General features: G+C 43.1%; 1 protein-coding gene across 1 annotated transcript in view; it reads left to right on the top strand.

Moving 5' to 3' along the window:
* The first annotated feature begins 243 nt into the window (after positions 1-243).
* Positions 244-27,593, top strand: part of cpeb3 (cytoplasmic polyadenylation element binding protein 3) — a 35,397-nt gene continuing 8,047 nt past the window's right edge. The window contains 8 exon segments of the mRNA XM_054599836.1: positions 244-332; positions 2,013-2,807; positions 2,810-2,931; positions 8,674-8,758; positions 17,162-17,218; positions 20,775-20,798; positions 22,100-22,267; positions 23,656-23,745. Of these exon segments, the coding sequence (XP_054455811.1) occupies positions 2,024-2,807; positions 2,810-2,931; positions 8,674-8,758; positions 17,162-17,218; positions 20,775-20,798; positions 22,100-22,267; positions 23,656-23,745 (1,330 nt within the window). The 5' untranslated portion in view covers positions 244-332; positions 2,013-2,023.

A 27,593-nucleotide genomic window follows, 5' to 3' on the forward strand; every position in this document is an offset into this window, starting at 1 on the left:
TCACTATCTTAATTATGGCTGCTTTATATAGTTGCCTCAAGCTTTGATACAGATGCTTTTTTTATATCATTTTTCTTTTTTATTACCACAGCAGTCAAGAAAACAGAATTATATTATAAACTACATATTTGTTGAGCAGCCTCTGCATAGTGAAGAACTACAACTCCCTACAGTCCTCTCGGTGCCATCCATGCGCCGCAGTCAATCAGCTGTTGAGGCAACTGCTGACTATCTCGGCACAAGGGTAGTAGCTCGTTTGTCATATCTAAACCCAGACGAGGCAAACAGAAATATCTTTATTTACAGACTCCCCAAAAGGTGAACGATAAAAGGTAATTCCAATCTGCCGCACAGGGCAGAGAAGCGACCACTCTGTGTGTTTGCATGCGTTTTCTTTTAAATGTCGTTTGTGTAGAAGGGGACACAAATATGGATTAAAGGAGGATTTCAAGGCTCAGACAGCTTCATGGAAATGTATAGCATGAGGAGTCCGATCAGTGCGATAAATAGGCATTTTGGTTTCTGCAGTGTTTGTGTTAAAGGGCCGGTGAGTTGGGCCACTGTGGGCTGCTGGTTGTGCTGTTTGATGACCTTGGAGGAGGAAAAAAACACGGATTAATGCTGGTGTGTGTACAGTGCTGGCTATTGCGACAACCTTGAAAGTCCAACTTGTAATTGGTCCTGCATGTCATCTGAATTGTTATTTTCAAAGTCCACAGACTATTGTGTTCATGTTATTGACAGGCCATGTAGTGTTTGGGTGTTAGCTCTCCCGACAGTCAAAGAGAAGACTTGTGAGTGTTATTGTTGGGTTTTTAATTTAGCACAATCTTAATGATTTAATGATAAAGTGTCCTTTCCTGTGTTTGTTCCTCGCATGTGGCAGAATATCTGGCAGAATATCCTCAGAAATGCTCGGTGTAGCCTCGAGATGATCAAGCATATTGTGTTGTTTTACATTTTTTTACATTGTCCTGCTCAACGTTTGACTTTCATAATGTGGCAACTGTGGCTTTCTGAATGCAAAAAAAAAATAAAAAAAAAATTGCCCTTCTGATAATACTCGAGGGTGTGTGCAATTGGGCTTTTACTAGGCGTTGTCTCTGAAATGCAAAGTAAAGGAGGGTTTTTGCATGAAATGTTCTACAGCCTGGTGTGTAACTTTGAATAGAGGAGATAGAGCTTTAGGAGATGTTCCAACCTTTTAAGTTATTCAAATGTAGGAAGCCTATACATATTGTTTTATGTGGTTGAGTCAATGCGGACCTCTGGCACAGTCTCTATAATAAAAGATCTAAGCCTATAAATCATAACATTCCTGTATAGACTGGAGTATTACTCAAGTGGCTATGAACCTTATCCTATTTATTAAACTATTGTCGTTTTATGGGCCTAAATGAAAACATTATAAAACTGACACATTCTTTATTATAGGGAATAGGTTTTCATAATAAAGCGCTTCAGGTGCGTCACTCTCCACTGCGTAAAAAAGGTGCATTTTGGTGTTAAGTCATTTCCTTTTTTTAAGAATAGATAAAGCTCTGTGATCCCGTGTGTCAAAGACCTGTCCTTTTAGCCGTGTTAAAGGACAGCTGTATTTACTGACGTATGTAAATGAATATAGGGGAGGTCCTTGAGCAAAAAAAACAAAAAAACACACACACACACACACACACACACTGAATCAGTTTCACATTGCAGCTCCGGAGTTCCTGCGTGGAAGGAAAAACGAGACGTGGCGAAATCTGGTGAATATCCGCATCCATATGCTCCGTGTGTAATCTGTGGGATTCATGAATCCTTTTGGTTTAGTCTTGGGAAGTGTGTTTGTTTTTTTTTCCTCTTCCTCATTTTCGGCTAAATGGGTTCGCAGTTGCCCGGCTCTCTAACATCATATATCCATGTCGGAGTTGTCCCAGATCATCATATACTACAGAAGCCTACATTACACCCTTAATAATAATAATAATAATAATAATAATATTATTAATAACTCCTCGTCTCTGTTGCAGCTCAGCAAACCATGCAGGATGATTTACTGATGGACAAAAACAAAGCCCAGGCTCACCATCAGCAAGATCCGACGCAAGTAGACCCTCCTCCCTCCACCTCCACCTCCACCTCCACCCCGACCCCGTCATCGGAGCCCACGTCTTCTTCATCCGAGTCGGAGAGCCCGTTGACCGGGAGCAACCAAGCGGCCTCGGTGCTCGGTAGCAGCGGTAGCAGCAGGGACACGGTACCGATGGAGTCGCCGGTTCTGCCCGGGTTGAGCTTCCACCACCAGGAGACCGGCGGCCCCGTCTCCTCCTCCTCGCCGTCCTCCTCTTTTGGGAGCACTTGGTCCACAGGAACCACAAGCGCCGTGGACGACAGCTTTTTCCAGGGAATACCCTCCGTGAACGGGACGATGCTTTTCCAGAACTTCCCCCACCACGTCAACCCGGTGTTCGGGGGGAATTACTCCCCGCAGATGGGTCTGGCTCCACAGACCCAACAGCATCAACCACAAGCCCAGCAGCAGCAGCAGCAGAGGCGGTCCCCTGTCAGCCCGAACCAGGGGCCCTTTCCCCAGAGAAACGCTTATCAGACCATCATGAATAACAGCAAAGGCTCTTCGTCGTCATCGTCCTCTTCCTCTGCCTCGTCGTCCGCTTGGAATAACCACCAGAACGCCGCCTGGAGCACAGCCTCCAACCCCTGGAGCGGGCTGCAGGCCGGCAGGGACCCACGCAGAGCGGTCGGGGTCGGGGTCGCAGTCGGCGTCGGGGTGCCGTCACCCCTGAACCCCATCTCCCCCATGAAAAGCCCTATTCCAGCAATGTCATAGCACCCCCTAAGTTCCCAAGACCTGGTCCCCTTGCCCCTAAGCCCTGGATGGATGACAGCGCCTTCAGGACTGACAACACCAACAACATCCTGCCTTTCCAGGTAAATAGCCTTCCAGTAAGAGCAGGCCCATAGGCCTATCTCTATTGATTCATTTCAGAAGGTTGACCCCTTCAGTTTTACCCTTTTGGTCGATCCATCAGAAATATAGATTGTTTTCATTACTCTATTATGAGATTTAAGGGAAAGTGCCACTGCCTGAGATTAAAAAAAAAAAAACTACAACAAAGTAGGATATTTTTAAGGTCACCCTGAACTCATCACTGATTTCATTATTCCATATATATATATATATATATATATATATATATATATATATTATAGTTATCGAGCCTATGTCAAAGTCAGCTGGAAAAATAGCAATAAAAAACACATTTTCTTTTTCAAAGCCTATATGTTTTTCAAACAGTGGTTATAGGGTTACTTCAAATGCATTCATTGAATTGATTTAGATATTTCAGCATTCAGCTGCCGGTAGCAGTCAACATGTTCACCCGGCTTGCATTCTGTCACATCGTGTGGTGGAGGTCAAATAAATCGAATGAGACAGCGAGTTCTTGAGGCTGCACTCATCGATCATTGCTATTTTTACGCACAAAAAAAGACAGACAGCACAGTCAGTCCTAGAAATAGTCGCTGTGGACGGAATATTGCACTCAATGGTTACATCCCCACTGCCAGCTCACTCCTGGGGTTTAAAGGACACATGGCGCATTCAGGTGCTGCTCGGAACCTTCTAAATTCACACACTGACAGAAAGAGTATGCTTCAGAAAGAGTGTGCTCAACTGTACATTTTTAGAAAGAATACACAATTGCTTAATCTATGTCTTCTATTGAGTGAGGTTTTGTCTAGGTCTTTGTCAAATGAACATTGAGGTTAACACTTTTTTTTTTTTAAATCACATGTAGCCCTGTAATAATAATACTAATAGGTACTACTACTAAAACAAACAATAATAGTAATAATGACAATTGATAAATATGTGTACGTTTTACAGTGCCTTATAACTGACATATTTTCAACATCGTTGGTAATTCATGTGCAAATTCCTTGTAATTGCAAGATTTTGGACAGTACTTGAAGGCAACATCCATACGTGCATTTGATTGGCTTGGCATCGGATAATGGGCGGGGTTTGAATATGAGCATGAGACGCCCATAAAGTATTATATTAATATATTCCTTGGGTCCAACCCAGAAAGTAGAGGAAGGTTTTGATTTTTTTTATTTGTTTTTGCATTTACAAGCGTTTCAACAAAACATTTTACAGAATTCAATCGATGACATTAATACATGTCTGTGTTTCTGCTGTGAGAAAGCTGTACGACCATGAAAGCTAACTTTATTCAGGGCCAAAACATAGAAATAGTTAAATAATTAGCATAATGTTTGCTAATTAGCATTACACCTAGATAAAACTTGTCTGAAAAATGGTTACGTGTTCCTCCCAGTAGACCAAATACAAAAAAATTACTTTTGGCTGTAGGCTCCTATCACAACACATGACCAGCATTTTCCAGCTACTTCAGCATAATAGGCCTACACATTGACATTATTATTTGAACACAGAATGAGTTAAATTATAATTTTATTTCCGTCGGCCATCCTGCCTCCATTGACATGTCTGATTCTGAGTAGTCTACACAAAACAGTCCCAATACTGTATGACTTTTTCACATGGCTAGTCATGTTTTCCCTTATGTGTAGTTACGCTGCCTGACAAACAAGCCAACACGAAAAATAAGCCAGCTGAATATCCCTCCCCCCCTTAAGTCAGCGGCCTACTTAAAAAAGGAGCACTTGTTTACCCGATCAAAGCGAAGACTCGGGAGATCGGAGAGCACGAGCCGAAATGTTAACCTGTTAGTGCAGAGAGGACTACATGTGCAGACGAAACACAGCCCGGCGCAGTGTGACATTCCAACTGGCTTGAAACGTATAGCCTTTTGAGGAGATAATGATTGTGTGTGTCACTCAGCTCTCCCGAGGCTTTATTACACGTCTGCTCAGTGCCTCTATCTATTTTCTCTCGCCTCGGCCAGCTCACAGCACCGGTAGCAGAGGTCAAGGGGTCACACTTCATGCTGTATGGAGTTTACCGAAGTGAAACTCTGGAAAATATCAGGGATGAAGTACAGTCATCTACGCTGGTGTGGTCAAGAGTTTTTCAGATGAAACATTAGGTTTAAAGTGAGAAATATCCCAACGTCACTCACAGATATGCCAATTAGAGCTGAAATGGTTAATCAAGTGAATAAGAAAGTGAATCTTCACTTTTATGCCAAAAAGGTCAACTAACTAGAAGCAGCCTCTTAAATAGGAATGTTTTATGCTTTTTGTTGTTGCATATTATCGTTAATTGAATATCACCTGGTGAGTTGAACAAGACAAGCAATTTGATGATCGATTAATCATGTCATCTTCCCCCAGAACCAAGAAAAACATTTAAAGGTCCCACATTGTAAAAAGGGAGATTTTGTCTTTTTTATTATAAAGCATATCCACGTGCTATATACATACTGTAAAAAGTATTGAAACGCTCAGTCCATGGTGAAATATACACACCCGTATTCACCCGTATTCAGACACTGTACCTTTAAACAAGCCATCAGGATTTCCGTATGGTTGTGATGTCACAACTTCACCATTTATAGACAGTGTCACAGTTTTAAATATGAACATTCTAGATGTTTCCCAGTTTTTGTCCAGTTGCAGTGTATGTTAATAATATAAGCTGACAGGAAGTAAACATGGACATCAAGCTGTTGCCTAGCAGCGCAATTCCGTTGAAATGCACTAAAACAGAGCTTTTTTTAGACAGAGGTTGGAATAAAGTAAATTCGAACAGACAGCGTGAAAGAAATAAAGAGGTTTTTGAGTATTTAAACATGTAAACATGTTCTAGTAGAAACCTAAAATACAATATGATTAGCCTAAAAATTAGCATTATGTTTCCTTTAACTTGTTTTTGACAGGCTGTACTTTGCGTGACGTGCTAACTTAACATGTATCTGTAAATTAGAACTCCCCTTTAAGATCAGACGTATAGCCTATACCCCTAGTTGTATCATCACTACATTCTGTATATCTGCAAGCATTGCATAATAACCATTTGACAAGAGGGCTTTTTTTTCACGGGCTGGGTAGCTCAGCGATGCAATCCTGGCCGAAACTCACACTTAGCTGTTTAGCAATTACACCCATAATTGGAGCAGAGTTATCACCAGGATGCAAGGTCAGGGGACGCCACATGTCTAGTATCCCGTTCACTGAAGTGAAACTCGGGCATATTGCTGAGCCGTGCAGGAAGCAGGGCACACGCCGTCACATGACCAGCTGATGACTGGGTGTGCTCGTTGTCACTGTGCATATCTGGGTATTCTTCAGATGCCCCCCAGGTGAATCACAGGGCACAAAACGTAGAGTCCCCGTGTGCTCCGAAATGTGCTGGCACTCGCCTGCTGCTGGCTGACGCTTTACAGGCAGAGGAATGTGTGGAATTCAACTTAACGTGTCAGTGTGAGTGCCCAAGAAACAAAGTCACATGAGCTGCACGGGCGATACACCCTGACTCGGGATGATGTTTTTTCGTGGCGAGGACTCGTGAGGTCCACTGTGATCGTAATCGCATCATATCAGATCAAGGTGTTGAAAGTGAGGACGCAGACCGACAGAGACTCACAGTCAAATGCTGTCTGGAGGTCATGCAAAAGGGCAGGAGCTTGGACGAGTTTGCGGGTGTGACCACTGTTTTGTGTAATCTAAATATCAGATGGGACTGCACGTTAATGTTTAAACATAAAAGCAATAGATGATAAGTTCACCTACTGCCTCTGCATCTGGCAGCCCTAAACGTATACTTACTGAACAGACTTTACTCATTAAAAACAGGTATTCAGTCTGTTTCTTATCACGCCCCCCCCCTCGTAAACAGTCTTGTTTCTGTGCCACGAGGAAAGATGAGCTGCAATGAAGTCAAGATACGATTCTTAAACAGTAAAGTCTCGTAGGGACCTTTGTATATGATCTCTTTAGGTCACTGAGCTTTCTGTCCCCCCACCCTTCCACCCGTGCTCGTCCACATGTGTCAGAGCAAAGGGGAGTGGGGGGGGAGGAACTAAAAGCTCAGCATTTCAAGTGTTTACCGTTTGTACCAAGTGGGCAGATTTTTATCTGCGTGGCGCTGTCGGCCCCAGAGTGGAGGGGAATAACGCTTTTGAATGCTCAGCCGAATGGGCAACAATAGCTGTGGTGTGCAAACAATGTGGCCCCCGGGGGCCCCTGGGCCAGCTGGACACAGGACACAGCTGCCAAGGCTACAGCCTCCAGCTCCGGTTCAGACGCGCTCTCAGGCTTCACCTCTGGAACACGCGACGTTCTCACAAACTCAGTCACACGCGGCGGGCCGCCTGAAAAAGTCATCAGCGGTGTGGCGGGTTCGACCTTGAGGTGTTTGATGTAGTATTGACCGGTCCGATTCTGGACCCAGTTGGACCAATCTACCTCAAAGGGGATTGGGGGAATTAATGTAGGGAGGTTTTGTAAAAATACCTTGTGAAATACATCTCTAGTGACATTGGCGCTTGCTGCTGCGGATTTGACATGTAAAGAAGGTTGTCATTGTTGGATCTTGGGCTTCTACTCGTGATTATTCTTTTTATTGATGTAGGATATTTTCTTGATCAATCGTTTGGTGTACAAAATATCAGAAAATAAAGAAAAGTGTCCATCACAAGTTCCAAGAGCCCTAGATTTCGTTTTCAAATTGCTTGTTTTGTTGAACCACCAGTCCAAAACTCCAAAAAAGATAGTTAAATTGATATTATAGAGGACTGTTAAGACCCAAATCTTGAATTTGAAAAGCTAAAACCAGAGAATTACAAACCATTGATTATTAAAGTGATGATCATTTTTTTATCGACTGATTCATCTAATAATTGACTAATCTTTACAGCTCCTCTTCAGTTGTATGATTGATCAAAATGACTGAACCTCCACTGGGTTGTAAGCAAAGTGAGGAGTACTCCTTCAATTATGAGAAAGCCCGAGGACTAACTGTTTTAGATAAAATTTTCTCCTCTTTTAAAACAATCTGTACTAAATGATATAAATCCTGACAGATGGTGCTCCTCGGGGCTTAATCTTGTCTGTGCTTTCATTGTAGCTTCTTGACATAAATAAGGCTCAAGGTTAAGATTCATATCTCGCTTACAATATTCACCATCATCCCCAGGGCTGACATGTATTCTCCCCTCTAATACCTGTAACTTCTAGACTCAGATCCTTTATTTATATTAGTCTAGATTAGCTAAGAAAGCATCCCACACTGTCTTGCGTCTTGTAACCAAAAATGTGGAGCTGTTGGTACATGCAAGTTGTTGATGTGATCCGCCCTTGAGAAAGGTGAGCAACCAGTTTCAACAGCGAGGCGAAATGTTCCAGTATTTGAAGGTCACGTCCATCATAGAGGGTTTTACATATTGTTTCCCACTATGTTGGTTATTCTGAATTTTTTGGGGAGGATTTTGGACAAATTTAATTTAGTCTCTCACTGTTTAAGTTTTCTCATACTTGATATTGCATATTAACTCCAGATGCAAAGATCCAGGTGTTTACAGGAGCATTCTTTGCATTTCAGCTGTGATACCGTTGAATGTGCTCATATTAATAAAACTTTTCCTTACAACTGTTAGTACTTTTTGTTGTCCTTTGTTTGTCTTTGTATATGATGTACTGTGGCGACTCCAGTCCTAACCCTCTTCCTGTTTTGCTGTGTTGCAGGACCGGAATCGGCCCTTTGATGCTTTTAGCTTGCACTCTTTGGAGAATTCCTTAATGGATATGATAAGGACTGACCATGACAAAGGTAAACCACACCCTGCCGGTGGCCCACCAATGACTATCGCTGATATTATATGGAGGAATCATTTTGCAGGTTAGGAATATTCATACGTCCATGCTTACAGTATTTTTAATTTTTTTTTTGCTTCATGGGCATATGTCATATCTTTTTTTTTTGCTCTATTTGCCAATCTCTTAACCAATCCAGTACGGATCATTATGTTCTCTTTCAAATTTAATTATTAACATTAGGAGCCTTACCTGCAAAATCACGCATAAGTGTTTGTGTGTGTGTGTGTGTGTGTGTGTGTGTGTGTGTGTGTGTGTGTGTGTGTGTGTGTGTGTGTGTGTGTGTGTGTGTGTGTGTGTGTGTGTGTGTGTGTGTGTGTGTGTGTGTGTGTGTGTGTGTGTGTGTGTGTGTGTGGACCAGACGTGCAGTAATGTGCACTGAGGTGGTCTTACTTGCATTTAAATGCATTTTCTTTTGCCCTTTCTTCTTCTTTGCCTGCTAGCTCTCTGCTGATTGGAATCCCTGAAAATGTCACATGACTCATGTTTTTGTTGGCTGAATATGTCTTAAGCATAAATCCTACTCGGATGTCTATTTTGTGTGTGATAGTGGGCTTAGACATGCCATGGCCCAGTCATAGCTTAATAATAATAATAATATATTTTATTTATAGAGCGCTTTTCAATGTTCTCAAAGACACTTTACAGACATTTAAAATCATCATAAAAAAGGATCCAAACAGTGTTTTTAACCTCGTTGACAAAGATGCAGTGAAATGCAGATTCATATTAAAATGAATTCTGTCGCATTGTTTTATCTCCTGCTGAGTTTGGAGAAACTATTAAAAATCATGAAAACACTGTCAAGAAATCTCTCTTCACGCCCTTTTTAGGCCATCCAATGTTTGTCAGTCCTTCTAAGCCAATGTTTTTGTAGAACGGGTCACGTGTCTATTGTAAAAACTCTGGATGAAGTCTCCCAGATAGGGGCCCCGTCAGGTCGGGTGTAGGGATTTTATGCTCCCCCATCCTCCCACCTCAACAATAGAAAGATTGATGGGAGGGGTACATAATGAGTGGAGCATGTCGCTTTGCCATGCGTGGAATTTTGTTTTCCCAATCTTGTGCTAAGGAAGCATTGTTCGGGCGAAATGGTCATTCTGGCCCGTCCTAACTTTACTGGAAAGGTGTTGTGTTGTCCTGCAGGGCTTCCCCCCCTGATTGTTTATCAAAGCACAGCGATACAGCAGACAAAGGAGATATGGAAAACGATGTTGACATGGGTGTGCATTCCTGTATCTCTCTGGTCTTGTTTACCCCTCTCGCCATCATGTAGACAGCGCGGGGGTTGCAACAAGCTACCGTGCCAACCACAGAGCAGTTATGCCCTGCTGGCGTACCTACTCGACATCTGAGAAGGTTCTCTGGCCGGGCTGCTGTGTAATCTACTGCAAAAAGCATAGCTGCTGGTGCTTTTTCTCAACTCAGGAGGTCGATTTAGATGAGAACTCTGTACTTGGGGAAAGAGTTTTTGATCCCCGACCCCAAAAAGGCCTGGGTCATTTTGTTGTTTAAAGCTTCAGGGTCACGTCAGGTTGATTTCGGTCAGAAGTCGTTTGTTAAGAAATTCCTCTTTTTCTTTCTCTTGATAGTCCACATCCATGTGTGTCGTTTGTTGCAATGCCCAGTGGAAACAGGGAAAGAGACAGAGTATATATAGTATAAAGAGGAAATGTGTGGACAAAATTAACGAGTTGTGGCAAAAATGACAATTTTGGTCTAATATTTAGCAGTACAAGTCTGATTCGCTCAGGTTGCAAAGGCCTGGGCAGGGTTCAGATTAACCTGTTTTTTTTGGAAGCCAAAAATATTTAAATTGTAAGCAGGGCTGGTTATTGGTACTCAATACATTTAAGGTATCGACCAAAATAACCCAGTGCCAAGTAGTATCGAAATCTCAACAACAATATCTCCTTTTCTTTGTCTTTACAAAAATATTGTATGTTGCTCAAAGCCAATCACAGCGATTGGGCCACTTCCTTAGCAACTACAACCCATAACGGCTGTGGTGTGGTGAAGTCAATTGTGGTGTATTTGACGGAGACGGCAGCTCAGCGTGCCGGGATGCCACCAAAACTTTTGAGTATGGCTCTTCTGCTTTGCCTGATGAAAATAGATGTCTTAGCATTTTAAGCAACCGAATGCCTCAAGTCACATGACTGGCATCAAATGAAGTACTCAAGGTACAGCAAGGTATCAAATGAAGTAGACTAATGGTATCGGTATCACTTGAAGGATACTGGTATTATTACAGGACTTTTTTTTAAACAATACCCAGCCTTAATTGTAAGTCTATGGGCTAAGATCATCATCGTAGGTTTCCAGTGTGCGTAATGTGAACACAAATACGTTACTCACAGAATCGTTGAGAGTCAGCATTTGTATTGTCAACATGAGAGGTGCGACCTGACAAACCTGATCAGCATTATCTGACAAGACAAATGAGAAAGAATAATATTTACCATACGGATGATATAATATGGATATTTTTAATTCTAAACATTCCTGATTTCGGCTTTAAGCTCCCATTTACTGTTGGGTGCAAACTTAAAAATGTACAGATCTAGGTCAGTGATTCTTAATAGAAACTGACGTAGACAATAAGATATCAAGAAAAAAGCATAGTGAGTGTGGTATCCCACATTAAGGATACTGCCCAACAGCTGAGAGCCACCAGTCAAAACTAATTTACCCAGTAGGCCCAGTTTTTGCATTCCCAACTGAATGGGTCCCACCCACCTCCACCCACCTCCACCCCATCAGAGAAGCTTCTCGCATTCTCATTGTGACTGGAATAGTTTTGTTTTTCCTTAAGTGTTTTACTAGTGTGTGTGTGTGTGTGTGTGTGTGTGTGTGTGTGTGTGTGTGTGTGTGTGTGTGTGTGTGTGTGTGTGTGTGTGTGTGTGTGTGTGTGTGTGTGTGTGTGTGTGTGTGTGTGTGTGTGTGTGTGTTTTTAAAGAAAGAGTAGCACTTGTAATGCGACGCGAATATGAATCGGTGGGGTGAGAAAGCATGAGGTGACCCCACCCACCCCCTCTCTCTCTCTCTGCCAAGACAGGGAGGAGGGCGAGGCCGTCTCAATTCAACCAGTTTTTTTCGTAGCACTTGTTTGGAGAAGAGTCAGCTTCAAATGTGTGTGTGTGTGTGTGTGTGTGTGTGTGTGTGTGTGTGTGTGTGTGTGTGTGTGTGTGTGTGTGTGTGTGTGTGTGTGTGTGTGTGTGTGTGTGTGTGTGTGTGTGTGTGTGTGTGTGTGTGTGTGTGTGTGTGTGTGTGTGTGTGTGTGTGGGGTCAGTGAGAGAAACACTATTCTGGCGATCCTCTCAAACTTTCTAAAAGCTCTTTACTCTGGGGCGAGGGGCCACTGGGACGTCTGAACAAACGGGCCCTTTCTGTGGCAACACACACACACACACACACACACACACACACACACACACACACACACGTAGTTCCTGAACTGGGTCAGCTGAGCTCACCTGTTGGGAGAGCAAGGCAGCCCCACACAAACATACAAAACACACACCAGAGATTCTCCCCTTGGCCTAGAAAAACTCTAGCATTTTGACAACAGCCACCATTGCTGCTGCCAGAAATATGGTCACACACACACACACACACACACACACACACACACACACACACACACACACACACACACACACACACACAGGAGACCCACCTCCAAATTGTTTCTGACATGTAAATCAACTGTGACATTCCATGCTTTGCAGCCTCCCCTCACACACTCTTTCGCCCATGATACTGTCTGCAGCTTGCAGCACGCCACTCCCAACACACACACCCATGCACACACACAACCTCAATGGTGTCACCAACCATTTGAGATGCTCAAACGTGTTAATAAGTCCCTTAAGTCCTCATGGAAGCTGTACGTGGATCCCACCCCACCCACAAAGTCTCTCTCTCTGAACACACACACACACACACACACACACACACACACACACACACACACACATTGACTCAGCTGGTCTGACTCACATGATCTTACTCATGCGTCAGTTACAATTTCCATTGTGTGTTTGTGAGTGCAGCTTTTAGAACCCCATCAACCTTAATGCAAATGTTAAGGGACAGTTCAGCCCAGAATCTAAAATATGTATTTTTCCTCTTAGCTGTGGTGCTATTTATCAATCTAGATTGTTTTAGGGTGAGTTGGGAAATACACCAAAGTAATACATTTGAAAAATTCCACAGCAATGTGTCTTTCCAGATATAATGACCCGGTTACTTCAGATACAGAGACCTTATTGTGAGCAGTTTCATCTAAGAACTATTTTCTTTCCACTATCAACTGTTCCTTTAAGCCCCAATGTAGAGCTGTAACTTGTGACTGTTTTCTTTAACAGTTTCTTTTTTGATCAATTAATGAAATTAAAAGTTCGGCATTATGGGAAATATACTTATCCGCTTTCTTGATGACAGTTAGATGAGAAGATACCACCCTACTGCCAGGAGCTACTTAGCCTAGCACCAAAGGGAAACTGCTAGCCTGACTAGGTCCAAAAGTCTACCAGCACCTCTAAGAATGTACACAGCAAATCGTGTTTGTTTAACCCGTAAAAAAAATGACAAGCTGCGGTTTTAGAGGGGGTTCTGTGCTGGACTATTTCTTGGCCGGGGGCTAATGCTAACCTAAGCTAACTCCTGGCTGTAGCTTCATATTTAGCATACAGACATGAGAAGGGTATCTTCTCATCTAACTCTCCGAAAAAGCATAAAAGCCGTTTTCCAAATAGGTCAAACTATTCCTTCAATTATCAAATCTATAAAATGTCAACAGTAAAAACAAAAAGTGAATTAGTTTTAAACAGCTCACCCTGCATAGCCTGCAACCTACAAATGTTTGCATATCTATTTTAGAAATAACTTCAAATATTCAGTTAAATATCAGTTAAGTTAAATTTGTCAATTACATTTTTGAGGACTGAAATAAAGAAAAAACGACTAGCACTTGTTCTGAAATATGCTAACTAGTTTGGCTTTACACAATGAGTTTTCCAATGATTTTACAGGCTGTGTTGTGTTTGGGTGTCGCCCATCATGTGTTGGTTAAAGGCCTGTATGAGGTGTAATGTTGTAACAGATGGAAGGAGCAGGCGATAACTGAAGTCAGTAGTCGAGGGAGCGCCAACACCGATGCTGTTTGACTTTGTGCACTTGTTGACGAAAGCGTTGGATAAGAGTCGACACGGGAGATTTTTATCAGGGGGAAAACAAGAATGGCAAGTGCAGTACAGGTCAGATGAGGAACAGTGTGAAGGTCCTTCGATGACAGGAAGGAATGGGTGTCCAATATCTTGTCTTTTTCTTGACTTTGCATAAATGGAGCCCAAACAACTCACTTTGATTTGGTAAAGTTGTGGCGTAAAGGTCTCCTGTGAGGGTTAAGAATAAAGGTTTTAGATAAAGATTTAGCTTTGACTAAGAAAAACACTATATCTTTCTGTCTTATCTAAGTCCTAGAAGATCACGTTTGTTTATAAGAGGAGGGCTATGTGATCTTTTGTCTTAGTTTAGGTTCAGAAACCCAGCTTAACCTAAAAGGTCAATATTTTAAACACTATGGTTTGGCCACAGTCGTGGAAGTGGACTTGACCTCTCAACACCTGCGCTGATCTCAATGTCAGAGGGAAGCCCCTGTACTTTAAACAGCCGGTAATGACACTATGGAGATAAGATGATGTGTTTGTTGGCTGTGTTAAAGGTTAATTGCACCTTGCCTCCAATAAACTACGCTGTCAGAGGGCTTTGTTTTTGTTATGGAGGAAAAATGCATGACTCCATCAAGCATGACTGAGCTAAATCCAGTCCAGGCCGACAAAATAAGTCTGGACTTGTTTTGTCTATAAAAACCATGGTCTGTGAAGATCTCACAAGCCATGAAATAATATTGAAACAATTGCTACTACTGCCAAGTTGTGCATCTGGCTTAACTGGATTCCGGAAATCCTATATTATTATTATTATTTAATAGTGTTACTATTATTACTTTTATGAAACATTAAATAGCAATGGGTAGTTGGCATATTTGGGGATTTGCTTTTGGAAATATGCCCTAGCCATTTATGTTTTATACTGCACCTCATTTCAGTTTTTTCATGTTATGGCTTGATAGCTGAAAGAACTTTGGCCCTGTCACAACCGTCTTTACGATGGTTGTCGGGTTAAGCTGGAGCCGGAATGAAGTGAGAAGAAGTAGGCCACTCCGACAAACAGACAAAATCCGACAAATAACTCTCTCACCAGGTTCTTACAGAAACATCCAACCCACTCAATATATTCAGTCATCTGTCAAAACACAGGACCCTTAGTCGGTATTGTTGGTAATTGAGAGTTTCTTTGTCAGTAGTTAGTGCAGCTTTGGAGCACCGTGCTGTCTAGCTAATCCATCTCCTACTCTTCATCCGTCTGCCCAGATTGACAGACCACTTGAAAAAGGGGAGGTACTGTTTGATCCGCACATAGAGAAGCGGTTTGTGTGTGTCCCAAGTTGCCTCACCACTATGCGACCATCATGGGCAACTTGAGAATAGCTCAGGATCTCTGTGAGGAAATGTCACCAGGAGAGCAGTGGCAGCAGCAGAAACTCCGGGGCCCCCTCAGGACCTGCCACTCAACTCCTTGGGGAAGCAGATGGCACATGCCCGGAGCTATTTTCAGACTTTAGGCAGACAACTGTCCCCCTCTGTCACCCAAAATGACTAATGTTGACCAAAAGGGAAGCTCGGACCAGGGCGTTTTTTGTGACTTTTGCCCTCCTATAAGCAAAGTCACGGCTTTGATTGTGAACGTGTTCAAAGGCGTGGACTAGTAATGGAGTATCTTATGGCTCCTCTTAATTTATTTGCACAATCAAAAGCTACTAGGCCGAGGGGCAATGTCCGCTCTAGAGCTTTAAGGGATTCTGTCAAGGACATTTAAGCTGGTCAGACATTCGGCCTTAAACGCTGTATTTTGGTCGGAGGACTAACAAACAGTCCGCCCACACGTTTACTGATACACATGATAAGAGAGTTAAAAAAAACCTCCCCCCCCCATTGGGTGCATCTGGTCTTTGCCAACAAAACGTTTGTTTCCTCATGACACTCAGTTGGAAAGAGCAAAGATAATGTGAGACTATGCCATGTCACACACATCCACGTGTTCAAACAAAAGCTTGTATGTGAACTTATGGGCTTGTTGCACTCCATTTGCCCTCGGGTCCTACCGCTGCCTGGATTCTGACTGGCTGAGAGGAGTGTGGAAATCCACATCTGTGGCCCTGCAGGGCGGCTGCCCCCCCTTCGTCCTCCCCCTACCCTGCCTCTCTGGTTTTTCAACCAGGTCTTACTGCTAGTTCCACTCTTGTTTGACAGTTAGGAAGACGCCCCACACTATCTGTCTTCTGTGGCCAAATTTGGAAACTTTTGACGTGTCATCTTGTTTACACCACAGCAGCTTGCAACATGTAGCAAGTGAGCCTGTCAAAGTCCACGTTACATATGGAAGATCATGCACTAAGCAGGATCTCTGTTGCAGTTGTCCCCCTCGACCTTAAGCCCCACCACCAGCCCGGTGTTAACGTGACGGGCTGGTGTTTCATTAAATCTAAAGGTAATTTGCCAAATATTGATATTGAATGATATGTAAGGGAATGCTTCACCTTGTCTTTCCTATATGACTCTAAGTAGGCTGCTTGCCTGCTGTGTGTTGAGTAAAAAGCTGGTGTAGGCGGATTTCGACAGAGGACCCTAATTTTAAGTGGTTAGGGATAAAGGGTGTGGCTCTGCTGCTGCCACTGCAAATGATATGACAGTGAGCCTGCAATGTTTGGTCCTAAACCAGGTAGGCTATTTCTGCCTCTGCTCTAGTGCTCAATTTTTCTCGTCCCCTTTTGCAAATAGGATAATGGCGACACAGACAACTAGGAAGTTGTCTATTTACTCATCCGACACCGCCCATCTCCCTGCAAAAGCACTGACAGATGTCCCCTTAACACGTACACGTTGCCACAATAGTAGAATGCACGCTCTGTTGAATTCCTAGCCTTATAGCTGCCTTTGGGTTTTTGTTGTGTGTGTATGTGTTTGTGTGTTTATGAGATATGTTACAACAAAGGAATACATGTTTCCACCGTTTAAAACTTTTTTTGCCGCTCTCTGTGGTTGTCCTTTGTGCCATCGTATCACATTGAGTAAATTTGGTGTTTATCCATTTGGTGTTTAACATTCCATCATGGCTGGTGTTTTCCCATTGCCGACGGTAGAATGGAAATGTAATGTCTGTCAGAGGTGGGCTTCATCGCTGATTTTAATGTTTTGTAAAATCGTTTCTTTTTGTTTTCTTTTGCCGACAGGACGCATGGGCCTGAACTTTCATCATCCTGGAGCGGAGCACATAATGCCATTGAACAGTAAGTCCCAATTCTTTGTACTGCCCATCATCTAATTCTCTATCTGGAATTCATCAATTGTCAAAGTTTTACTGATAAAAGTATTGCAGCTGCTTGGGAAAAACTCAAGGTGAATAGGGGGAAAAAATTGTGAATACTTGCATTAAGGCAATATTTTTTTGTACGACATATTTTCTGAAAATGTTAATTAAAACATGCAAATTAGGTATTCTCTTTTGAAATATGTGCTAGTTTGGATACATATCCAGAACAGAAGTCTGAACATTGGATAAAGCAAGGCTTGTTTCATTTTGTTGACATTATTAAGTCAAAGGTTTTTAAAGCGGGAATTTTGGATATCTCTTTTTATCATACCATTAATCAAAAAATACCGTATTTATTTACTTAAAAAATCAACCATAAAAATAGTTTAAGAGGCAACATTTTCTATAAATCAGGCTATGAATGATATGCAGAAACCATTTTGTAAAACCCTTGAGAATATAGATTGACAAAGTGGTAAAATAAACATCCAAATTTGCATTTTGGATGTTTTCTTTCCACCAGTCTGAACCTAAATAATCCAAAATTGGCCAGTGCATTGAAAAACAATGTTTTTGCCTTGGGTGTCTCACCTTAAGAACAGGAAGTATTTTTGTTTTCATTCAACCCATATACCCCCTAACCACACTGGCCCATGTGACCTCCCTTTTGCTTATGTCTGGATTCCCTGACACCATAAAACCTAGGACAGACCTCTAAGGACTGGGGCGAAGCCCAAATGACCTGTGAATAGCGCTTCCAAAAATACCCCAGCATGTAAAACTAGATCCCCCCCGGTGTCCCACCAGCCGGCAGATGACCAACAGTGACAGGCGACGAGCCAGAGACAGAAATCAGGTCTTGATCCCACATGCGGCTACATGGATGCCACAAGGATTTTCAGGCCAGGCCCTGCCATTCCAAGTGCTCTTTAGTTATTGAATATGATAAGGGACATGATTTCTTAGTGACCCAGAGGCCCATTTTGTTTGTCTTTGGTTATTTTAGCCGCAAACATGTTTCCCATCTTTTGGTTCAAACCTCGTCTAGACTGACAGGTGAGCAGACCAAATCATGAAGGGCCCTAGTTTCCTCTCTGGACACGTTCAGTTGGGTAAAAAATTGGTAATTCAGAGGACATGGAACATATTTTCCCCGGTGTAGCAGTTTCTATCATCACATCTTGACAACACTGGTGCCCCTTCCTCATTTTGCTCTTTTCATCACGCGTATCCTCGGAGAACGTGTCCTGGATTGAAGTTAAACTGTTGTGTCATGGGATTAAAACTCAATCCGCCCAGATCTTCCAAGTCTGTCAGAACCAGCTCTCCCCGCTGCAGCCGGTGATGGGTGTATACAGGGAAGGTGCGTTTTCAACTTGAAAGTGTTTCTCCTTCATTTCGTCCCATTAGCTTCGAGGCGCTCACGCTGTGAGGACCTGTAAGGGCCCCCGCTTTCTCCGAAATGGTTTTAGCACTTGAAGTGATGAAGAATGGATCGTTAATAAAGGAGTTTGTAAGCGTAGGTCTTCTAGTCAGATTTATTGGTGTTGTTCACTTGACAGCTTAGTGGAAGTGTCTGAGGCTTTGAAGTCGAGCGGAGCGGGAGACCTCAAACTCATCGCGCCCAAAGCAATCACTTTCAAACACAATTTTCCCTTTTCCTCCTCTCCCTCATGGGCTGAGTTTTCTCTCTCACTGAGGCTTCTGATGGTTTCCCACGTAACTTTTTCTTCATTTCACCCTGGTTGCTAGGTAACTTTGTTTCTGCCAAGGCTGGACAGCAAGAGGGCAAAGCTGCAGAGAGGCTGTCCAAGTTTTTATTTGGTGGAGGATGGGAGGGGGGATTGGAGAGCATGATCCTTTTAATGAAAACATAGCAAGGGAAAAGAAGAGGCTCAGAGACAATATATTCCCCGAGAGAAGCCAGAGGGGCAAGTCACACAATGAGGCTCTCACAATGCAAAGGCCCATATTGGTTCTTTGAGGCGATGAGTCTGCTTCGTGACTGATGCGTTTAGAGGAGCAGGAGGATCTGTTTTCGCACCGCGTTCCCCTCGCCTGCTGTTTGCTCGAATTTGCCCTGTCTTAGCTTGCATTCTGTTTTGGCATTGGCTGATTCAAATTGAACTTGTGGTGGGAAGACTTCAGAGATTAGAGAAAACACAATCCTTAAACAGTACGTGGTGTTTTTGCACATAAAACGTGCGTGGAAGCGGTTGAGTTTTCTGAGGCCTACATATGGAAATGTTGCCACGTGATAACAGGTGGTAGTATATGTAGAGATGGGAGTAAGATGCAATTGGGAGAAAAAGCTACTAAGCTGACCTTGATAAACTGGTACTAATCCTGAGTTTCAATTGAATATTGCAATCTTTCTCAGTGGATGGCGTTTGCATGGTTGTCATGGAAATAGCTCAGGTGTCATCACATAACCTGTGAAAACAGTGAAAATATAGTCATGTGGTAACTGATGGTTGTATAAGGTGGGAAGACTGAAATGCGCAGAAAGCTACTAAATGGACCTTGACTAAAGGGAAACAATGTAGCTCCTTTTGACAAAAAAGAGAATCTGAACTCAAGGACCATTTAATGCTTTTTTCATACCTTCTTACAGCATCTCATGGCCTTCCCCAGTTTTGTTTATTGCTCATTAGTCACTGACCTAAGGTCACGTGATAACAGTTGGTTGTGCATGAGGAGGACCATGAAATGTGATTGTGTAGTTATCTTTATTTCTTTTTCGATTTCACTGCAGTTACAAGAGCATCTAAAAATCTAAGACAAAAGATAAGAGGGAGATCATTTTGACAACTCTCATATGTGAGCAGCTGATTAGATAGAAGCGGTTACAACGCCGTTCCCTCGCCTCGTCGTAGATTTAGATTCGTTTAGCCCTGACATTGTAGCCTTGCTCTCCCCCGCTCCCCTCCTCTCTGCATGCTATCATCCCTCCTCTGAGCCCCCGAGGCTGCAAACCCTCTCCTCTCCTGTGGGAAGTTTCCACTCGCACCTGGCCTTCCGTACCCGACCTGAGAGAGAATGTTTTAATATTTCACCAAGGCCATGATAATGACTAACCTGCACAACCCTTGGTCCTGCATGCACTCGGCTCCGTGGCCTCATTTGTGGATATTCACAGAAAGATAATCATGAACACCAGCTATTTGTGGGCTCGTTAAACCGAGATTATGATCTCACTCTGCTGGGCGTCACGCTATGCCCCTCAATATCTAAGCCATTTCCGTGGCTAAACCTCGCCTTTCATGCCGCACTCCCCCCAGCATTTGCATGAGTCTGTTTGCCAAAGCAGGTGCAGGTACAGCAGGTGTTTTGGGGGCTGGCGTGATAATCGCCATCCTGCCGTTACTGAAAGCTTAGGCGTGGCCATCTGTGGTTCCTCCGTTGCCTTTAGAGATGTTCCTGGCCTTTTGGTTTTATTTCCACAAAAACCCATGTCTCTGTATCTCTTTTCCTAAACCAACCCTCCCTGTCTCTCCTTGTGTTTCTCCTTCCGTCACTGTGCTGACAAGCAGCCCGGAGCTATGGCCGCAGAAGAGGTAACGTGTGGCACTTTCTGTGGGGTTCTGCTTGCCATGCTGGCCCCGTCTCTCTGTCCCCGAGACTGTGGGCGAGGGACGGGGGTCACTATCTGCTATCATCTGTGCTGTGATTGAATGAAATCATATTAATTTGGACACGCGGTTTTCCATGTCGTGCGTTTAATCAACATGGGGCAAGGGTCACCCAAATCTGTCTATGTCAATCTTGGATGGTGAGAAGAGAAAAAAAACAATAATCTGGTTGCCAATTTTCTTTTCTCTCTATTCTGAGTCGGTGCTCTACCTGTAATGTTTGTAATGTGCAGTTCTAAAAAACAAAACACATATGATCTGATTTGGCACAAGATGGGTCTCATCTGTCAAGCATGATGCTGCCACCAAATCAAACAATAAACCTTTTCAAATACTGTAGCATGTTTAGCTTGAGCGCTGCCAAAACAGAAGGGATTCATCATCCAAATGGCAAAGACGGGTGCCTCCGATGTGGCTCATCTCTGATTTGATGTGCTTTTTTTTGGGACTAATTCTGTCTTTCCCCAGCAAGGAGGAAAGCTGCTGTGTGACATTTGTAGGGTCGCTGGGCTGAAGCTTTACTGTGTGTTATAGTAGAATTATGAGACAGGACAGAAAGGGCACTTTGTACCATACGGTGTAAAAATGTAATTTCCCTCCCCCGTTTATCAACGTGGCTCCACTGCATAGAACATGCATGTTACATTTTGGACTCTGCACCATTGGAAGCCTCCTGGTGGGAAACGTAGTTTGTTAAGATGTGTCTGACAAGGAAAGAATACCATAAAATATCAACAGTCCCTCCATTCTCATTAAGTGCTGCAATTTAGCATTTTCAGGATTGGTATTTTAATGAGGACTTGAAGGGGGTGTCACCAGGAGGTTGCCACGACGAAATTACGATATCATGATCGTAATTTGATATACAAGTATGGGTAAAAGTATGCAGACACCTGGATATTACACCCATATACTATTGTTGAACGTCTTCTCAACTTTGGAACCTGGGAATCTTTGTACATTCATGGGTGTCTGCGTACTATTGGCCAAATGGTGCTTTCAGTTTTTTTACGGGTTCCTCTTTTAAAATTATAACAGAATATCAATTTGGGTAAAGAACAGTTAAGTCAATTCTGAGGGTAATCTTAAACAGTGATGGTTTCCAGATGTGATTAATTAATAAACTCATCTCTCACACCCTTCCTCCCTTCTTCTTTTTTTTTACTTCACACCTTTCTTCCCCCCGTCTGTTTTCCTGGTGTCCCTCTCTTCCCCTCTCCTCCCAGGTCGTTCCTGTCTCTTCCCCTTTGAAGACGGTTTCCTCGACGACGGTCACGGTGACCCCTCCTTGACCCCGGGCCTGAACTCGCCCACCCGCTGTCAGAACGGAGAGAGGATGGAGCGCTACTCCAGGAAGGTCTTTGTCGGCGGCCTGCCCCCTGACATAGATGAAGGTAAACAAAGGCTTCTTTATCATCTACTTAACTTCAGGCTCTTTTTCAGCACCTCCCTGCTGCAGGTATTAGGATACATAATGTATAGTACATTCTCTACTGGAAGCCTCTCTTTGGCTGTGTGCCACTAGCTGTTACAGCGAAGTATTTGAACCCTGCTTAAGGGCACCTTGAGATAATAATTTACTCTAATTTACTTAAATAATTTAATAATAAACTCTATTAAGCCACAATAAACGTCTGTTTTAAAGCTTGGGTTTGTTTCACAGTACAGATTTTTGAGAGGTTATCATAGTTAAAAGAATAGTTTAGGAAAAACTTATTCACTTTATTGCTGAGAGTTAAATGAGAAGATGGATACAGCTCTTACATGTGTGCCTCAAATATGAAGCTACTGCCGCCTGCAGCAGTTTAGCTTAGCTTAGCACAAAGACTGGAAACAGGGGGATCTGCTCCCAAGACATGGTCTGAAACATAAGCCCCGTAAAACCACAACGCTGCCATACACGTGTATGGATTAAACAAACAAGAAATGTTGAGAGGATCAATACCACTCTCATGTATGTATGGTAAATAAGCTACAGTCAGCAGCAAATTAGCTTAGCACAAAGACTGGCAAACGACGGAACAGCTAGCAAGCTATGACGTGTTAATTTGTGAGCTTTAGAAGAACTGTTAGCCAAATGTTGTTACCTTTGTACAGAGCCAGGCTAGCTGTTTTTAGTCTTTGTGCTAAGCTAAGTTAACCAGCTGCTGAAAGAAGACTCACATTTACTGTGCAGAAATGAGTGTGAGACTGGGTTTGCTGTACAATTTGAAACTTTATCAAGAGGTGAGTCTTGACCAGAAACTAATCATTTATGAAATAAGTGAAAACTTAATTTGTTCTCCAGTCCAGAGCCAAATCACAGTAACTTCTGCTTTTATATGCCTCAGTGAAATGTCCATATAGCTTCAGTTTTTAAATCTGAATATTCTAAAAGCATTTGCAATGCTTCAGTGTTACGTCTGTGACCAGTTACGTCATGGATCAAGCCCCGGAGCATGCCAAAGAGTTTTGCGTTAATATGAAATGTTTACTTTCGCGTGTGTCCATGCCGTTGCACAAGCACATGATGCACAATACGTGCCCTTAGCTGGCTGAAAAATTCATGACTTTCCACAGCACGAGTCAGCCCAGTGCAGACTGGATGAGCCTGGCCTGCTTTCCTATTTAATGCAGTGGCTACCACTGCAGCAGGAAGGAACACAGCAGAAAATAGAAACCCTAGGGCTATTTCTGTTCTGACTGTGGCTCTGCATGGAGTCCATCATATGCATATTACATGACAGTATCTTCTCATGTCATGAAAGTAACATTCAAGCCATTCTTTTCTTCTATTTTACAGATGAAATCACCAACAGTTTCCGTCGCTATGGACACCTGGTGGTTGACTGGCCCCACAAAGCTGAGAGCAAGTCCTACTTCCCACCTAAAGGTAACAACAGTTTTTCAAAGAGTAATCTGTATTATTTTCCCAAGTCTACACCAATAAATATCGCCTCGGGTGCGTCGCCATTTTAGAGTTTTGTAAAGAATCATGTTACCCAGAAATTTCGTGGCTCGTGCTGGGCAGGCACGGAGGTGTCTGTTTATCTGAGCGACCCCCTGTAGTCATCTTGCAGAAACACACACACAGTACATAATGACTCCATAAATGGCCACCAACAGTTCCGACCCGAGAACTGTTTGCTTGAATGAGTACCTTAGGAGCGTGAAAGTTTTCCTCCGTTCTGCGCAGCCTCTCGTGTGTCGTTTTTTTTTCCGGCAGGTGATCAGAGCAGCACCACCCTCTTCCAAGCCTCTACATCACTCCTTCTGGCCCCGGGAGCTGCTGTGTGTCATATTAGGGAAAGCTATTAAAGACGCTCTGGAAATAACTGACATTCCATAGGCAGATGGTAATACGCTGCATCTGGAGGACCTACGAAAATCTCTGCCAATTTCTCCCCCACTCTCATTTTTCAACATCCCCTTTTTTTTAACTCGGGAGGATTATTTTGAATAGGCTTGACTCTACTAATATCCAAAGCCAGGAGGAAAAATGCAGCATCCTTTTAGGGGAATGAATGAGACGCCGCCATGTAAGGGGCGGAGACATGTGGGACTAGTGATCTGTGTAGAATTCATCTCGCACTCAAATTTAAACCCCCACACTCAAAAGTCGGAGGGAACCTGCTAAAATATCCTGTTTATAACACACTCTCCATATTAACTGGCAAGGGAGCTTGGACAGATGCCTGGTGACATAGTACTTAGCACTAATAGCTTCAGGGTTGAGAGCAAGTGCACATCCGCACGTGTGTGTTTGTGAGTGTGTTCTTACCGTCGTGCCGGCCGTGTGACGGCTGATTTACGGATGTGGGATTCGCATCAAGAGGTCATCGGCCTCTCCCCGTGTTAAACGTCCATCCGAGCTCGACTGAATGGAAGATGGTTGTCACTTTCCGCCCCTTTCGCTGTAGATGTGTCTCTGGGCAGTTACAAAAGTGTTTTGGTTTGGGGATGACTCATATTGTGGCTTAGTCCGACTTCAGGGACTCATTCGGCACATTGGAAAGAGAACTGGCAATTTAGAGAGGAAATAGGAACAGGGATTAACTAACTTTGCTCAATGCGCTTTTGTTTTCACAACTCTTATATTATTACTATCTTTTCAGATTGTTCGCTTTCATACATTGTCTGCAACTTTTCTGTGTCTTTGAAGCTAGAGGTGATATCAAGACATTGCAGAGCTAAAGGGAGAGTCGTCTTTTTTTGGGCAGAGCAAGGGAGGGTTTTGTCTTAGCTCATTCAAGATATATTTTATTATATTCCTTTGCAAGATTTATTGTTTCTTTTATTTAAGGCCTGTAACTTTACTGGTGTGGTTCACTATCACGGCTCTCATCAAGCTCTTTTCCAGTCACAGCAGGCAGCTGCTTTCAGCTCTAAAGCTCTGGTGAACTTCCTGTATACCACCTGTCCAGCACCTAACAACAGACAAAGTTAGCAACAAGCCGATGAATACAGTGGAGCATTAAATTGCTAAAGAGCAAGATATTTCCCTCAGGATATGGTGGAGACCAAAACCGTCCTGAAAAAAAGAAAATCAAATAATGCCCTTGTTCAGAAACATGACTCCAAGTAAATGCTAATGCTACTACATTTATGAGAAGATGATACGTCAATGTTGAATTGTCAGCTTGTTCCAATGGCACCAAGTGGTAGAAAAATAATTTAAAACTATACCAGTGAAAAATATGATATGGCGCAACCCTATTTGATGCTGTTTTTTCGTCAGCTCACTTTTAAAAAAGAGCCCCAATAAGCCGTGGTCACTCTGGTGCTGTCGCTCACACACCCTCTGTGTTGTTGCCAATGAGCTTGAAATGTGAGTGAGCTATTTCTGTCTGTGATCAGGGAAAGAGGGGGAGGAGGGGGGGGCGATGCTGTCAGTACACCGGAGCCTGGGAGCTATAAACTGCTACAAATGCTAATGCCCACGTCACGCTGCAATAACAGTGTGTCACACTCGGTTGAAGGCTTCAGAAGGTTACAACTGAAGATTGCTTTTGACCCCCAACCAGTCGTTATCAGCTTGTGTAGTAGGAACTTTTTTTTCTCATATAACACGGTTGCAGCAAAGGGCTCAAATAATGGCAGCCGAGAAATGCTGCAGTGGCAGCAATCACAGAATTGCATCTTACTGCATTACCCCGGTCTCGATTTATCTTCTCACTGTCGTGTAGGGATTATATCCAGCGAGTGACTTCTTCAAATTGAGATGATTCGTGACACTTGATTTCCTCCCCCTCCCTCCTCTAATCTATCACTGACTGCTCTCCAATTGCTCCAAAGCCTCCGGGCCTGTTTGTTTATAGGAGAGCAGATGTTTGTGTCTCCCTCCATCCATCCTACCAAGCCGCCGTATCCTTCTTCTTCAGTTGGTTACAGCCCCCCTGAGGATTCCTCTCTGTTGGCTTCATCTATGGTTTCACTGAAAACACTCTTTTTATATGTTTTGCTTTCTAGTTTGCTGCCATGTTTCTCTGTCAGCAAGTGGCTGATTTATTTCTCAATCTGGTCATTGGGACCAAAACGTGTTTGTGTCCTCGTCCCCTATGTGAAATAAATCTGCAAATTCATGTAACAGTATGAAAAAGATAATCCTGGATTTGAATGCCACTATTAAATCCAGAGTGATGCACATTGTGATTGTGCTCGCTCAGTTTATCGAGTCATAGCGGATTGGATTTCAGCACAGTCAACACAACACCCAGTTGATGAGGTAATGGAGAGAATAGGATAGCAATGTGGTACGTGGATGAAGTAAAGTATCAGGTAGCACCAGGCAGGTAGCAATGCATTACTTTCACTCAGTGGTGTATTTTTAGACCATTGAGACCATCTGGGTTCATAACTTAAAAGTTACTGAGAGCATTTTCTGGGAGTTGATTTGCTTTGAACTTGACACATTGTATCTAATTTTCATGAAGTGGAAAGCACTTAAAGGGATCATTTGACACTTATTCACTTCATTGCAGAAATTTAGTTGAGGGGATCGATACCACTCTCATGTCTGTACGGTAAATAAGCTACCGTCAGCAGCAAATTAGCTTAGCACAAAGACTGGAAACGACGGAACAGCTAACTTTCTATAATGTGTTAATTAGTGAACTTTAGAGGAACTGTTCGCCGGATGTTGTTACCTGTAGACATAGACAGGCTTGTTGTTTCTCCCTGCTTTCAGTCCTAATGCTATGCTAAACTAACTGGCTTCATATTGATCATACAAAATAAAAGTGTCTAACTCTTTGCAAGAGAGTGAATGTGTGTTATTTCCAAAATGTCAAACTATTACATTTATACCTAAAGCCTAGCCTAATGCTATTTTTAGGTAGCAATTTGCTGGTTTAGACATCGCAGTCAGTGACTTAGCGTCTTTGCTTTTACGGAAATACTCAGATTGCTGTTGATGTAACCGCCTCTCTCCTCATGAGACAAACTGCTGGCCTCTGTTGCAGGAAAGACTCGGTCCTGCATGAGGTCACTGGTTTGTCTGCGTAACACACAAGGCACTCTGCCTATCGTTTGTCCTTTAAACAGCGTTTTTTAGGCTGGAAAAATGCTGCGGGTGTACGTATTCCCTTCCTCCCTGGACAGTGCTGGGAGCTCAGAAGCAAAGCCCTATAAATCTCAGGCACGAGCCACTGCAGATCTGCGCTTTCCTCCCGTGGTGTAAGCCTCTGCACTGCGCAAGGCGGATGGAAAAAGACAGACCCTCAGCACCCTTCAGACCAAATA

Source organism: Anoplopoma fimbria, chromosome 6 (assembly GCF_027596085.1).
Source record: "Anoplopoma fimbria isolate UVic2021 breed Golden Eagle Sablefish chromosome 6, Afim_UVic_2022, whole genome shotgun sequence".
NCBI classification, from domain to species: domain Eukaryota; kingdom Metazoa; phylum Chordata; class Actinopteri; order Perciformes; family Anoplopomatidae; genus Anoplopoma; species Anoplopoma fimbria.